At 46.6% G+C, this 14,024-nt stretch overlaps 6 protein-coding genes across 6 annotated transcripts; 2 read left to right on the top strand and 4 right to left on the bottom strand.

The window, feature by feature from the left end:
• Nucleotides 1-1,985: 1,985 nt before the first annotated feature.
• BDR25DRAFT_284223 (uncharacterized protein) lies at nt 1,986-3,820 on the top strand (the record flags this gene model as incomplete). The annotated part of the gene is made up of 4 exons (XM_033688108.1): nt 1,986-2,590; nt 2,670-2,821; nt 2,874-3,469; nt 3,563-3,820. The coding sequence occupies 4 exons, from the start codon at nt 1,986-1,988 to the stop codon at nt 3,818-3,820; spliced, it is 1,611 nt and encodes a 536-aa protein (XP_033548758.1).
• Nucleotides 3,821-4,437: 617 nt separating this feature from the next.
• BDR25DRAFT_366643 (uncharacterized protein) lies at nt 4,438-5,063 on the bottom strand (the record flags this gene model as incomplete). Its single annotated transcript, XM_033696968.1, has 2 exons — nt 4,438-4,663; nt 4,764-5,063. 2 exons carry the CDS (start codon nt 5,061-5,063, stop codon nt 4,571-4,573), a joined length of 393 nt encoding a protein of 130 aa, XP_033548757.1. The 3' UTR covers nt 4,438-4,570.
• Nucleotides 5,064-5,080: 17 nt separating this feature from the next.
• On the bottom strand, nt 5,081-7,173 carry BDR25DRAFT_259145 (PLC-like phosphodiesterase). The gene has a single exon (XM_033686569.1). It carries the CDS (start codon nt 7,070-7,072, stop codon nt 5,504-5,506), a length of 1,569 nt encoding a protein of 522 aa, XP_033548756.1. The 5' UTR covers nt 7,073-7,173; the 3' UTR covers nt 5,081-5,503.
• A 199-nt stretch (nt 7,174-7,372) lies between these two features.
• On the bottom strand, nt 7,373-9,941 carry BDR25DRAFT_284217 (DHS-like NAD/FAD-binding domain-containing protein). The gene is made up of 2 exons (XM_033688107.1): nt 9,389-9,941; nt 7,373-9,327 (listed from the first exon to the last, which is right to left on the bottom strand). Exons 1-2 carry the CDS (start codon nt 9,804-9,806, stop codon nt 7,688-7,690), a joined length of 2,058 nt encoding a protein of 685 aa, XP_033548755.1. The 5' UTR covers nt 9,807-9,941; the 3' UTR covers nt 7,373-7,687.
• A 101-nt stretch (nt 9,942-10,042) lies between these two features.
• BDR25DRAFT_366642 (uncharacterized protein) lies at nt 10,043-10,570 on the bottom strand (the record flags this gene model as incomplete). Its single annotated transcript, XM_033696967.1, has 1 exon — nt 10,043-10,570. The coding sequence occupies one exon, from the start codon at nt 10,568-10,570 to the stop codon at nt 10,043-10,045; it is 528 nt and encodes a 175-aa protein (XP_033548754.1).
• Nucleotides 10,563-13,986, top strand: BDR25DRAFT_302755 (uncharacterized protein). Its single transcript, XM_033689866.1, has 4 exons — nt 10,563-10,897; nt 11,031-11,382; nt 11,432-11,678; nt 11,726-13,986. The coding sequence occupies exons 1-4, from the start codon at nt 10,758-10,760 to the stop codon at nt 13,876-13,878; spliced, it is 2,892 nt and encodes a 963-aa protein (XP_033548753.1). The 5' UTR covers nt 10,563-10,757; the 3' UTR covers nt 13,879-13,986.
• The last annotated feature ends 38 nt before the right edge of the window (nt 13,987-14,024 follow it).

Here is a 14,024-nt window from a genome sequence, read left to right as displayed (position 1 = left end):
TTAGAATTATAGACTAAAAGCTTTTTATATAAGAGTAAGTTTATTAATTATAGCTTTAAAAGCTTTATATAAAGTTTTTATAAAGTTCTTTTACTTACTTTATATAAAGCTTATTATTGTCTAATTTATTTAATACTAGTTATAGTTTATATTAGTATTAAAGTAATTACTAAGCTACTTATATAGTAACTTCTATAATTATCTTAGACTAATATTATAAAGGTAAAACATGTGTGCGCGCTTTTTAAAAATATTAGAAAAGATGCTTACATATAATGCCTTAAAAATAGTAAGGTGTTAGTAGAGCTTAATAAATACTATAGCTTTATTAGCTAAAATATTATATAGTTGCCTTATATAGTTATTTTTTTTTCTTTATACCTTCTAAAATTATATAACCTTTTTAGGTGTAAAGTTCTCTACTATAATATCTTATATAAGTAAAAGTTAGTATAGATTGTATAGTAATTAAATTATATATAGTAAGTACAAGCTTTAGAGAATCTTATGTAGAGCTGTAGCTATAGGAACATGTAGCTGCCTAGTTGTGCTCTTATATAGTAAGCTATTATAAGGTAGTTATACTAATTATAAAAAAAGTATTAGGTCTATAGGTAATTTATATAAAGACATCCTTTATTATATTAAGACTAGTAATAGTAGTAATAGTTTTATATAATGCTCTAGTAAAATAGTAAATATGTGTTCTTTTTTTATAAGTTTATATAGTGTAGTAGCCTTTATTATGTCCTTTTTAAAGCTAATGCTCTTATTCTGTAGAGTAGTAATTAGTTTTTATAAAAATAGTTAGCTAAGATTTTTAAAGTGTATAAGCTCTTACTTTATAAAGTTATCTTAAAAGTTCTTAAGCATATATATATTTATTACACTTAATGTGTAGAGTTTTATAATTAAGTTAGCTATGTATAAATTAAGCTTTTTTTAAGTGTGTTATTTAATAGTTTAATTTTATTTACTTAATCTTTAATATTTATCTACTTTGCTAGGGTCTTTGCTAAGATGCCTATAAAAGGTATGTATTAGTTATATGTTAATACATTATGTTAGCTAGTTATAGATAAAGCTAGCATTACTTATTACTCTATAGTAGTTAATTATGTGTTATTGCGCGCTGTCTTACTTCTTGTTGTACGCTGCCTCTAAACAGCCTTATATAAAAAAATAAAACAGACCTTCTAGTGTTAAATAAGCACTACTATTTATATAATACTTTTAAATAGTATTATATAGACAGGTTTCTTACTCTTACTTAGGTAACTAAATAGAGATTTATAGCTACTTATATATAAATTAGACTTTATTTTTACTCTTACTAATTTATAGTTAAAGTAGTAAAGAAAAGAATTCTTTTTATATATAAACTTTTAAATAAAAAAGTATAAAAAAAGCTTTTTTTTTATAGTATTTAAACTACTAATTAGTGTTAAATAGACCCTCTGCTAGCTAGCACTTAGTGTTAGCAAATGTGTACAAGACAGAGAGGTTTGCACAGTGTAAACATTGCACAGGGGTGTTAGGTAACTAGTGTTAATTACTTCTTGTTTTTTCCTCTGTACAGAGGAAAAGGGGGATATCTAGATGTTCGCGCACAGAGGTTCGCGCACGAGCATCATGTGACATAGATACGTGATCCTGCTCGTGCGTGATCGCTCGTATCCAGGCCGCGACGCTGCTGCTGCGTACGGACACTTTATTTACTTTTTAAGGCATTATAACTTACTTTTATAAAACGTTATTAAATGCATTTAATAACTATAGCTAAACTAGAAGTCTTATTAAGATTCTAATCTTTTATATAATTTTAGTAGTTAGAGGAAAAAAAGATCTAAGGACCGCTAAGAAATTTCCTAATTTTTGCACAGAATAGATTAATACGCGACGATCCCGGGCTCGTCTCTCTTTTTATGTATCATACATACCGCGTTGCAGTCTTTATTTATTTCCTGAACGTTTTCTGATATATAATGGCGTTCAGCCGAAACTTGTTTACTGAGATTGCAAAATCGAATCCAGCTCGCTTCCTTCGCGCCCGGAGGCATAACCATCAGATATCATTCCAGCCTCCGACCAATATAGATCCTTTATTTTGCTACACGAGTGGGCGATGGCTCTGGAACGAGCGAGAGCAACTGGAAGCTCGATCCCGACGTTTCGACGTCCCTAGTCTGCAGAAAGTAGCCTGTCAGACCGTGGGAGCGAGCCAATGCGTATCTTTAGAGAAAATCGGGGAGGGCAACTACAACAAAGCCTACCGTCTTATACTAGAAGATGGCCAGAGATTAATAGCTAAGGTCCCACATCCTAACGCTGGTCCGCCACTACTTACGACGTCGTCGGAGGTGGCTACCATGGAGTTTGCTAGGACGGTCCTGAGTTTACCTGTGCCAAAAGTTCTTGCTTGGTCTGCTACCGACCAAAACCCTGTCGAGGCAGAATACATTATCATGGAAGAAGCAAAAGGTTCCCCCCTCCATAAAGCATGGGAGGATCTGCAATTGCGAGCCAAACGTGATATCATCTACGAAATCGTGGACATTGAAAGAAAATTGCTCTCGATATCTTTTAACAGGTATGTTTGTTCCTCAAAATTTGTAGCTAGCATGGCTAACGGGCATCAACAGAATAGGCTCGTTGTATTTTCACGACAGCGGTATTTCAGGATGTGAGCCTGCTGAAATTTCTGGAACGGGTCTTGGAGAAATCCGTCATCAAATTCAATCTCGTTTCTGCATCGGCCCTATCGTTCGAAAAGAGTTCTGGGAAAAGGAACGCAGCAATTTGCATCAATACCAGGGTCCTTGTAAGCCTCTCATGACCCATGAAATATTCTATCCAGCTTACAATCCCTCTAGGGAATTCTTCAAGAGAGTATCTCGAGTCGGTTGCTAGCCGCAAGATAGCATGGATTAAAACCTCCGCAGATCCCCGGAAAGCGACTGAGAATGTATTGCAGTATACAAGTCCAGAGCAACATTCACTAGAAGCCCATATCACTTCTTTACAGAAATATCTATCCGCAATCCCTTACATTATTCCTAACGACTTTGAACTCGTCTCGCCTCGAATATGGCACCCAGACTTTCACGCCGGAAATATCTACATTGACGATTGCGGGCGAATTTCATCAATCATCGACTGGCAGGGCGCGTGGACTACACCTGTATTCATCGGTGCCAACCCGCCACCGCTTTTAGACTATGGAGTCGACATAATGATGAAGTTGCCAGACGGTTTTAAAGAGTTGGATGAGGGAATCAAGGACCGGTTGCGATACCAAGTCTCCCAGAGTATCCTGATCCATTCCTACGAAACACGGACTGCGGAGCAGAATCCATTAATGTACAAGATGATGCGACACCCGCACGGCAAAACGCTCAAGCACCTTGATGCTTTTGCTGGAGCTACTTGGGACAATTGTCTTTACCCGTTGCAGGAATGTTTGATTAGTGTGGAAAGGTATGGACGCTTGTCTGGAACTTTCACTCGATGCTTAAACGGCACTGACATTCTAGGTAGGGAGTGGGCGCATTTTTATACCGAGCACTCATGCCCATATCGATTCTCCGCAGAAGAGCTACAGAGGCATGATGAGGAGGTTGAGACTTTCAATCAGAGTCAGGAGTTTTGGAAGGAGTTGAGTGGGATTTTGACGGATGAGGGATATACGTCGAATGGGACATTTGGGAAAGCGGTTGAGGTAGTTATGGAGTTGCGAGAAAGGCGCTTGGCGGGGTTGGAAGGCGAGGAGAGGGATGAGTTTGATAGGAAGATGAGGTGGGTTCTAGAGCTTAACGCGTAGAGGAGCAAGAGGGGTTGCGCATCGTATAGTATTAACCTAGTACATTTCTGGCGTTTGTATTTTGCCTGTTCCCTTATTTATCGTTTCGATTGACATGTTGATGTGACTGGTAATCGAACACAGACGAGAGAGAATATCGTTGATCATTGAGGCAAAGTCCTCTTATGGTCCTGTCACTGGTGCGCAGAGACTTTACTTTTGGTGGAGGACTCGTGGCGATTTAACCTATCGTAAATTTCATTGGCGGAGATTGGCCTGAAGATTCCTATCGCTGACGTTCCTTTACAGTTACCAAAGGAAAGCCGACTGGTAAAGGCCGGTTACTCTCCTTAAACTACGATAAAGGTCCTCGTACCCATATAATCATTGGAGTGTTTTAGCCTGCGGAATTAATGGAGTTTACGCCGAGGATGTGGTTCCAGCCGATACACAGTTCCATGCCAACGACAACAATAGTTGCCACGAGAAGCTTGGAGAAAGAGTCGAAGATTTAGTATACGCGGATGAGCATTTGTCCTGGTCTGTTTTAGGTTGTGAAAATCAGCCAGCTGTTCAAGCTAGCAAGAAAGAGGTACATTAAAGGGAATCAACTAAACAGATATTTTGAGATCGACAGCGTACTTACCGCGCATCATTGCCACGAAGTCTCAAGATTTTCCCTGCTTTCTTTGGACTGGGACTTGCGATCAGGAATCCTAGTAGAATCACTAACAAGAGTGCACTCAGTACCAAGTTCAGGATACGAAGCACCTAGCCATTGAGCAGCACCCTTTTGAACAAGAAACCGTATTGCACGCAATCCCTCGCTTTAAGTGACGGTACCCTCTTTACCCAAAACCAGATCTGAAACCCCAGTACCGCAATTAGCAGACCAGAGTTTAGAAAGTGGTACACAAGACTTGAAGGCTTCGCTTTGGGAAAATCGCGACGGGTCCCACCTTACTGAGCAACGAGTTGCAATCCGCCATAAAAGGACGGGGAGAAGGTAAAGAGAAGAACCGAAGGTGAGGAGAAGGGTGATGTAGATTTCGACAACGTCTAAGTTTCCGGCTTTGGGGACTTGAGTTAGGAGCGCAAGGAAACTTGACGCGACGAAGAAGGTATTCGCCAGGCGCAAGGTGGGGACTTCTTTCGGACACAGCCATGGTGCAATGAGGAGGCCATACCACTGAAGGTAGTATCCAGCTCTGATTCCTAATCTATACATATCGGAATTCCCAGCCAGCACGCATATTTTGGCCATGGTGACTGTCTGACGTTGCGGCTTCGGAGGCTGAGTAAGAGAACGTTCGACAAAATTTTTTTCAATGCATTCAAGACGCTGATAAAGAGTTGTTGTGTTGTTGAGAAGGCTGAAGAGGCTAGTTTTACACGGGCAAGCCTGGCCCATCTATATCGTCTGGTCAAACCCCACCTCCCATCAGTCTTCTCAGCCTTGCGTGTTCGGGAAATCGGATTCCTTGGCAGCCTTCCAGTGTTCATGTAGTGCCTCACCGGAATACACCACCGAAGAGGTGGTATGATGGAACCTTGAATTGCCGGAGCGCTCGTTGACTCTTTACCGTGATGATGGTGCTAGATAGGGTCTGATTGGTTCGTTAGTGCAGCGCTCTAACTTGGACAAGGTTGGGTGTGCAATTCGAGATACACCCTGAGTGGCGGAAGGCTAAGAGTATGTCGATGTTATGTCCTCTTTCCCTCAGTGTCGCCCGTCTTCATTAAAACGCCCATATTCATGCCCACAATCATCTTGACTAGATCCCAATCCCCACCATCACCCACACAATCCATGACAACAACTCCAGTACACCCATCGCCCGCCTTCACCTTACGAACAATGCCTCCTTGGACAATCTTTCCATCTAACTCTGTATCCCCAGCTCCATCTCTTGCAGATTCTCCAGAAGATGATGCAGGATGTTCGAGATGGTGCCCAATACATATCCATTCCTCAATACCTCTATTCACAACCTTCGCAATCTTATCGGGCCAACACCCCATCCTCCAAAAGTTGCTTCCAGAAAGAAAGTTCAAGTACAGGGGCCCAGCAGGAACTGGATTTGTCTTGTCGGTGTTGACGCCGGGAATGAAGGCGGTGCATTCTGCGGACCTAACAAGGTGCTCGTTGCTGTACCGTAGCTTTTTGGCAATAGTCGATGGGTGCAAGACATCACAGAAATCTTGAATGCAAAATGGACCATGAACGGCGTGAGTGCAATTGTATGGCCATTCAATTGCATCGAGTCCATAGCCATCATTATCGGGAGCAGTTTTGAGGGATTCGTGAAGGTTGTAACGACGGACTAGGACAAGCTTTCCTCGCACATCGCCAAGATAGGGAATATCAGAACCGGTGTGCCACTTATCTTTGTTGGGAGTCAGATAGTGCTTTTCCAAGACCTGGGAGAGATGCTCGTCTGTAGAGTTGCCGACTCCTTCTCTTTTCAGGGACATCAGGATCGTCTCGTTAGGATGGCTTTCGAGGAACTCATAACATGTCTTAAGAACTGGCTCTAAGTACTTCGTTCCGGTCAAACTTATTGGGAAAGCCCCGTGAACTAAATAGAGATCTTTGTTGTTTGTATCAGTAGGGTGTGAGGGCTGAACTCGAATATCTAGGAACCGTATGCCGTTTTCGAGTTGTATTTTAACTGATACAAGCTGACATCTTACGGAAGGTAAAGCGCGATAGTAGGTGTGGGAATTGTGCGTTCCAGGAATACTCAGCGCGGAGAGCGGTAAGGTGGAGGGAAGGACAGACATCCATGTTGATAGATCACGTAAGTGATTCGTGTGTATAGTCAAGTGAGATGTAGGCTTTGCTGGATGATATAGCGCAGTATAACTGGTGGACGGGTTTGGATTCAAAGGCGTGAAGGCTCGAGAGGCCTTCTGTGTGTATGTAGGATTGGTATCGATTCGATACCGTTCGCCCCCAGCAGACTGGATAGTAAGCCGAAGTGTTTTGCTAGCTAAGCTTGAAGGCGCGTCTCCTCCATCCGAAGCCGAAGATGGGGGATTTAAGGTGTAGGAATGGAACGGAGGGAGCAGAACACCAAGATCTTGATGGTTGAACGTCTGCGCATGCTCACCAAGTTTCGGAGCTGGGGGCGCTAGAGAAGTTGTATTCTTTGATGTAAAGGGGAATGCAGTGCCTTTTGATTGTTGGGAATTTGGGTCTTCAAATCTTTCGATGCTATTCAAAGAAATCGAGCATGAAGTCATATTACGAATTACTAGTGGCGGAGCCATTTTGCGTCTTGAGATTGATTGTCTAGGTTTAAAGGGGTATCGAAGAAGAAATGCACGAGAGAAAATGATGTTGCACGGCTAAAGACAAGACTTGGTATGCGTGAGAAAGAGTGGAGGAAGGCAGAAAGTGTCGGTTGGAGAAGTGGGAATCGCCAAGATACTCTGTTGGGGAAGTTGCTAAACTCCTTTGGGCTTGGGATATAGTGCATGCAGGTAAAAGAGCTCTGGTCGTGGACATTGATATCATATGTGACTGTCCCGTTTCATCAACGATTTTCTCTTTTACAGCATCACTATTTACTAAAATGCAACAACATCTCGCACGAATTTGTCAATTAAACGACAACAGAAGGTCAAATCCATCGTCTCTAAGATAGCATCCGACCACAATTCTAGCGATCCTGTAGGGTCCCTTATCTGCCTTGGCCCGTTGTCCGGTCGGGTATCCATGCAGTTGAGAGATGAAGAGCGATAAAGTGAAGAAAGGAAAAATGTACATGAATCACCGGTGGAACTCTTGCATAGTTCCATGAACGCCGACTATGCAATGAGCTTGCAACAACTGTTGAGTGCAGTTGCTCTGCCCGTATAGCCAACAACGCCTACAAATGCAAACTAGCCTGTCGCCATATCAAGAAGCACCCCAAAGTTATGGGGTAAAGGCCCCTCAGGAATGATGGTATCGCTTTTATGCGAACTCGATGAGGAAGGTCTCGAATCGTTTAACATGGACTCCGGCTGAGGCTGTCTGCGCAAAGAAAAGGGATAAGGAGAAGAAACGGGAGAGGTGAAGGGCTCCACTGCAGGCCTGTCTGGGGTTAACGGAAATGCAGTATTGTAGCGTGGATCAGACGAAGATATCGAAGCCATGTGCCGGTTGTTACTGTTCTTCTTAAACACGGTCACACGCGCACGATTTTGCTTTGGAGCTGGGGTACTAGGTGCGGGCTTCGGAGCAACGTTGATATTGTCCTTGCTGTCCTCGTTCGCGGTTGGCTGGTTCGGAATGCCCCCTATATACTCGGAGGGAATGAATCTGTGACCTTTCGATTTTAAGGAAGGGGCCAGGACAGTTTTTGATGTTCTGAATGCATCCGTGATTCTGCTGTTGTTGGGTTTGGCGTTGCTCTTGGCGTTTGCCTGTTTCTTCGCCCGAGCTTGTTGCTTCTTTGGAGCCGGTCTCTTGGTTTTATTATCTGCAGAGTTTTCAGCAGGTACCCCCTGAGACTTCCTCTTCTTGCCCTTCGTTTTCGATGGCGTCGTAGGCTGCTCGGCTGGCTCCTGTTTCATCGGTTGTTGGGGAGCAATACGTGGACTTGGAGCTGGCGTGACCAGCTGGCGTTGAATCTGCTCGAGAGCTTGTGGTTTCCTGGGAGATGACACGACGACTTCAGCCTTTTGTTTCACTTTGGCCTTGGTCAACTGCTCATCCGTTACTTCCCGATATATAATCGGATCATCCCATCTTCGCATGGCGGCGTGGCGAGCAACTTCATCACATGGACCCCTAACCACCAGATCCCAGCAATTTTGGAGATCTTTCCCCATTGGTTCAGGGTCATTGTTGATCCAAACCGTGACACCATCGCGTCGGCCCCTGACAACACCACACATTTCTCGAGCGATCCGCCTTACTCCAGGAACTTTTAAAGTCGTACCAGCAACAATAACAGCATCAGGGCGAGTGCGTAGGTCCAGACTTGCACAAGACCCGATGGCTTCATCGTCAGGGTTGTGTTCGTTGTACAAAACCATTCGAGGGCGGAGTCGGCCAATGCCATGACTACGTTTTTCTGCGACTTGGCGGACAGCGTCATTCAAAGCACAGTTACTACAAGCAGGGGGGACCGGGCCATTGAATTGATCGGCATCAAAGTCGGAAAGTGTATGGCATTTTGAACACACCATGTGATCGAGGCCACCGTGTAGTTGAACAGTCTTGGGCCATGGGCCTTTCTTAGGGAGTGGAACCTCGGTCTTCAGTGGCGGCAGAGATGTGTCAATGCCATCAACGTTTTGAGAGTAGAGGCGCAATAGTCTGCCTTCATGTGCCAAGGTTGCAAGAAGGTGGTGAAAGGCGGTGGGCTGCGCGTCCTTGGTCTTTTGCGATAGTGACCGCACCATGTCGTGGAATGACGATGTAGACGAATCATCTTGGTAGACAGACGCGTCGAAGAGATCTTTGCCGGAGGACTTCAACTTGTGCTGCTTGCGGAGGGAACTAAATAAACCGCCAGATGATCGGAAGTCGGGAACTAGCGAGGGTTAGCATATTGCGTAGATAATATGGGGCTGATTGAGTGGGGGAAAACACACTGCCAGCCGACACGGAAATTCCGGCACCCGCGATGACCACGATCTTTCGTTTCTTGTGCAGGACCTTCAAAAGGCGCTCGAGTTGCGGCCTCTCGCTCTCTGCGACCTCTTCTGCCCGAAGATCAAGTTGCTCGGTGGTGCGCGGCTTGGGATCTGCGAGTTTTCTCTTCTTTCGTGGAGGCCCGCCGCTGTCGTTGCTGGAGGGAGGTGTGGAGGCCATATTCTCGGGTGCGGGCGAGGCATTGGCAGATGAGCGCTGGGACGAGGACGGGGATGGGTAGGTCGGCAGGGGAGCGAACAAGGCGAATTCTGGCGGGGGGGAAGGTGAAGAAGAGAGCACTGTGAGGGGGGACGATGGGTCGGATGGTGCAGAGCTCAACAGCGAGCTGGCGCCGTCAGAGCCACCATGGTAAGCCATGATGGAGAGGGGGAAGGAGCCGAGAACGGGGGAGGTACGGCTATAAGGCGGGCTGGGGCGACTTAATCATTGGAATAGCTAGAATATCGTATCTGGCGAAGGGGGAACGCGCGTGTTGGTGGACGCGCAGGCGCGGTGAAGAGGGAGGAAATGAAGAGGTTGGTCGTGATGAGGAGGTGTCGAGTGCGCTGACATTGCAAGACGCCAAGCGCCAGGAACACCAAAACAAAGGCCTCTTATTTACTTCGGCACGAGCCCAGGGAATTGGGCACAGCAATCGCAGCAAGTGGCACAATTGGCGGCACAATTGGCGGCGAGATTGCTCTGTTGCACGGCCAGGAGACACCGAGATGTGACGACTGATTTCTATTCTGCACTTCTTGTTTGCTTTGCGGGCTGCGGCTGCGGGTGTTGACAGAGAGAGACAACAAAAGGTCTTCCCCCAGGTCCCTTCGCGGGCTGCAATTATCCGAGTGTCTCTCGCAGGCGTCGGAGCTGCTGCTGCGTCGCGATGATGTGCTTCTTTCATGCGCGCTTGTTGTGCGCGCTCTGCGCCGAAGTTTCCTGGGCCAGTTTGCGACACACATTGCCTCAGAACCCCAGTGACTGTGGAATTTCTGCAGAAGCGCGACTCGATGACGATGCACGAAGCCCTCACGAAGGCTGCGCGACGAGGCCGGCGCTAGGTTCGCTTCTTGCCGGATCAGATCCCAGTCAGAACCTCGCGAATCACAGGGCGCCCTCGTCAACCTCCGCCGCGCCATGGTGAATGTTCGAAAGGACCACCATTCACGTTTCTCATCCTCCGTTAGTATTTCTCGTTTGGTTTCGAACGGCGCTTTGTCTCTGATGGATTCTGCTACCCTTGCTTGATTTTGCTTCCTTTTTTCCCTTCCTTCTCCCCGCCAGCAACAACTCTCAAATCCGCGCCTCTACCCGTTGCCAATAGTCATGGACGGCGAATCCTACAACATGGATGTTGATGATCTCTTTGGAGACTCAGAGCACGTCACAAACCTGACAATACCTGCCCCGCCTGTCAAAGGCCTTGCTCGACGGCTTGATGAGCTGAGTTCAAGCGGATGCTGCCAGTAAGCCAGCCTTCTCTCTCACTGCAAAAAACTCTCTTTCATTCGATGTCACATTCTAGTCGCAATCGGTCTATCATTCAAATTTGAGATTGTTCATCCGTGTTCCTGCTCCCCCTTTACTCACGCTTGGCAGGAAGATAGCCTGGTCGAAGAATGGCTGTGTGGCGTACATTGCGCCAGACGGCTATGGCGTAAATCTAAGAGTTTTTGCACGAGATCCCTCTACTGGAAAATGGGATCTCGGCAAAGATACGCCTTTGGAGATGCCGCACACTCAGGAAGATTTTCAGTTCGTCCACCTGTCCTGGAGCCACCTTGGCAACGACCTGGTTGTGATGAATGCCGCTGGTCACGTGATGATCTTCTCAATGGCTATGGCAATAGATCGCATGGCGTATATGCGGGCCGAGGTATCTCAATCCGAGGCAGAGATAGATGGTGTAGTGGGCATGCATTGGCTTGCGATCCTGCCATATGAGCAGAAGGTAGGCTTGATGCCTATCCTATCAGCTGACACTCCACTTACTAGTGCAGAATCACATCGCCTGGTCAGCAAGTGGGAAAGGAGATACCTGGAATTTCAGAGTGTCCACGCATGTGTTCAAAGATGCCCATCATCCAGCAGAGGGCAAGGCTTCCTTGATTTATCTGAAGCGTCATGGTGAACTCAAGCTACGGTTCCAGCAACACGACAACAGCTGGCATGAAGTGTCGGCTATACTGGGCCCCATGTTGTCGACCCGCGAACCCTTTACGCATGCTGCATTTGCTTCAAACAATGGTAGGCACGTGCTATCATGCAAAAGCCCCACAAGACTGACTCTTCAGACAACACCCTGCTTCTAGCCGCACATGATGTCAGCGGTCGACTATATATGTATCGAATCGAAGCAAAGTGGAATATTCCAGTCCCAAGACCTGGGCATGCGCCGAAGCCGTTCGAGAAGCCGGATCTTCAAGTCCTCGAAATCGCCGTTAAGGATAACTGCTATCCAAAAAGCTCTGCTATGGTTAACGGAGACCTGAATAGTGGATCCGAATCAAAGATTAGGATTCCGGCGCAGCTTACACACCTCAGCTTCCTCCCCGTTACTCCGGAGAAAAACGACGGTACTCTGCCAACTATTCTAGCCATTTTCTCAACACCTCCAAACGTTGTTTCCATCGACCAAAATCAACCGCAGCAGAGCCCATTTAGCATTATCGTCAAATGGGAAGTCCACCAAACGCAGCAAAATCAACTGCATTCTAGTCTGGATAAAGTCACGTCAAAGAAGAAGATCGTTAGCTCAGTCTCACCCCGGGACGTGTTCCTGCTTAAACGACAACCTGACATTGTGATGCACTCAGTAGTCCTATCTTTCTTCTCATTATGGTACCACATGGTTCTGTCCTTCTGTTACAGCGATGGAACCATAGAATTCAGAAAGCGATCTACGTTGGAGACTATCGGTCCGGACTACAATGCCCAAACAGTAACGTCTCTATCTCAGGCTGGATTCTCATTTTCAACACTGGAGCCCTTGCTCCAAGTCGCATTGTCGCCGAATCATTGCATGGCCGTCTGTATGCAACAGGACGGAACAATCAAATTAAGATATATGGAGTATGGGTACGGCTCGCTCGCCTCAGACGAGGAAGATGCGAGACACTCTGCAGCTCTAGCCGCCTTAGTTCTCCAGTCCTCAACCGCTGCAAACCAATATTTCTCTAGTGACGACATCTTCGCGGTAGTCGGCGAGCTTTCCGAAAAGCGCAAACGAGACTTCATATATCTCATGTTCCAAGGTTTGAATGTCAACATCGACTGCGGCATTGATGACAACAGCAACAATCACCTCATGCTCCTCGGCCGGTCACCAACCTTCGTAAAGACGCTCAGCGCCGCGCACCTCCTCGGTCTCCAAGGCAGCGTCAACAGAAGCGTATCCAGTAAAATCGCATGGACAATCCTCAACATCAAATACATAACGCAAATTCTCACCACCATCGCGCGCATGCACGGACAAATAGAAAAGAGCCCTCTCCGACCCGAAGTTGTGCCTCAGCTCATCGGCATCTGTCGCTGGATCGTAAACTTCATGGTCTACATGATCGACGAGCTAATGGCACTGGGCTACAAGCTGAAAGACCTACCACAAAACTCCTTCGACCGACCGACGCTCGAGTCTAGAATCCAAGAGACAAATCACTCCGCCATCCTCATCCTCCTTTCATCTTTCCCAAGGATGATGATGAAGCTCTGGGCTAACCCGCTCGTCTGGGTCGCGCGAACAGCGCAACACTACGTTGATAAATGGCCGTCACCAGAAGTCCGTCGTATATACGCACCTCTGCATCAAGCCTTCTCCGACGTACCCTTCACTTTCACGAACTTCGACGTCCTCGTTTCAGAGGCCCACATGCTGGTCCGCAATTCCTACAAACGTGCCGGCATGACCGAAGCTCAGCGCAACGAAGTCGAGCGCGAACTCATCCTCGGTCGTGTCCCTGAAGTGCTGGTCCCCGCGGCCAGGCGTCTGCTAGGTGACACGCTGTTTAAGGAGGATCAAGAAGGCGGCGCGTTTTTAGATCGAAAGGGCATGGATCCTGCGAAGATTATTTTCTTCGATACTACATGGTTGGGGCTGCATGCGACGGACCATTCTAAAGAGTGGTTTGAAACGCATATTGTGGATGTGTGCCAGAAGATGGTGATACGGGGCACAGGTGCGCAGAGTCATCCGGCGTCTATGATGATGAGGTCGTCGAGGGATCGGAGTGATAGCGGGGCTGCTACTGGGTTTGCGAACGATGACAAGAAGGAGAAGAGGAAGCCGCAGCTGAGGAAATGTGTGAGGTGTGGCGCCTATATGGAGGATGTTACGCAGGGTATGCCGGGGTATGCACATCATCATATTAGTTGGTTGATGGGTGTGGCGAAGCATTGCGTTTGCGGCAATTCGTGGATGTTGACCGAGGAAAAGAGGAGAGCGAAATAGGAAAGAGCAAGAGGAAGGCGCCGCTTAGGGAGGTGGTTAATATTGAACACCTTTTTCGGACACTTTTGGCACGGAGAGAACTGGAAAAGGGTGGCTTGAGCGTTGTGGAAGTTGCAGCATTCAGTCTCCTGTTTAGCTTCTAGTAT

The sequence above is a fragment of the Lindgomyces ingoldianus genome (assembly GCF_010093535.1).
Source record: "Lindgomyces ingoldianus strain ATCC 200398 unplaced genomic scaffold BDR25scaffold_12, whole genome shotgun sequence".
Lineage (NCBI taxonomy): Eukaryota > Fungi > Ascomycota > Dothideomycetes > Pleosporales > Lindgomycetaceae > Lindgomyces > Lindgomyces ingoldianus.
The sequence above is the reverse complement of the archived record's forward strand: the minus strand, read 5'-3'. Positions and strand labels throughout refer to the sequence as shown.

Coding starts and splice junctions, on each gene's coding strand:
- BDR25DRAFT_284217 (XM_033688107.1), bottom strand. CDS start 9,806: ATGGCTTACCATGGTGGCTCTGACGGCGCCAGCTCGCTGTTGAGCTCT. Junction 9,328..9,388: donor AATTTCCGTGTCGGCTGGCA/GTGTGTTTTCCC, acceptor AACCCTCGCTAG/TTCCCGACTTCCGATCATCT.
- BDR25DRAFT_302755 (XM_033689866.1), top strand. CDS start 10,758: ATGGACGGCGAATCCTACAACATGGATGTTGATGATCTCTTTGGAGAC. Junction 10,898..11,030: donor AGTTCAAGCGGATGCTGCCA/GTAAGCCAGCCT, acceptor CACGCTTGGCAG/GAAGATAGCCTGGTCGAAGA. Junction 11,679..11,725: donor TGCATTTGCTTCAAACAATG/GTAGGCACGTGC, acceptor CTGACTCTTCAG/ACAACACCCTGCTTCTAGCC.
- BDR25DRAFT_259145 (XM_033686569.1), bottom strand. CDS start 7,072: ATGGCTCCGCCACTAGTAATTCGTAATATGACTTCATGCTCGATTTCT.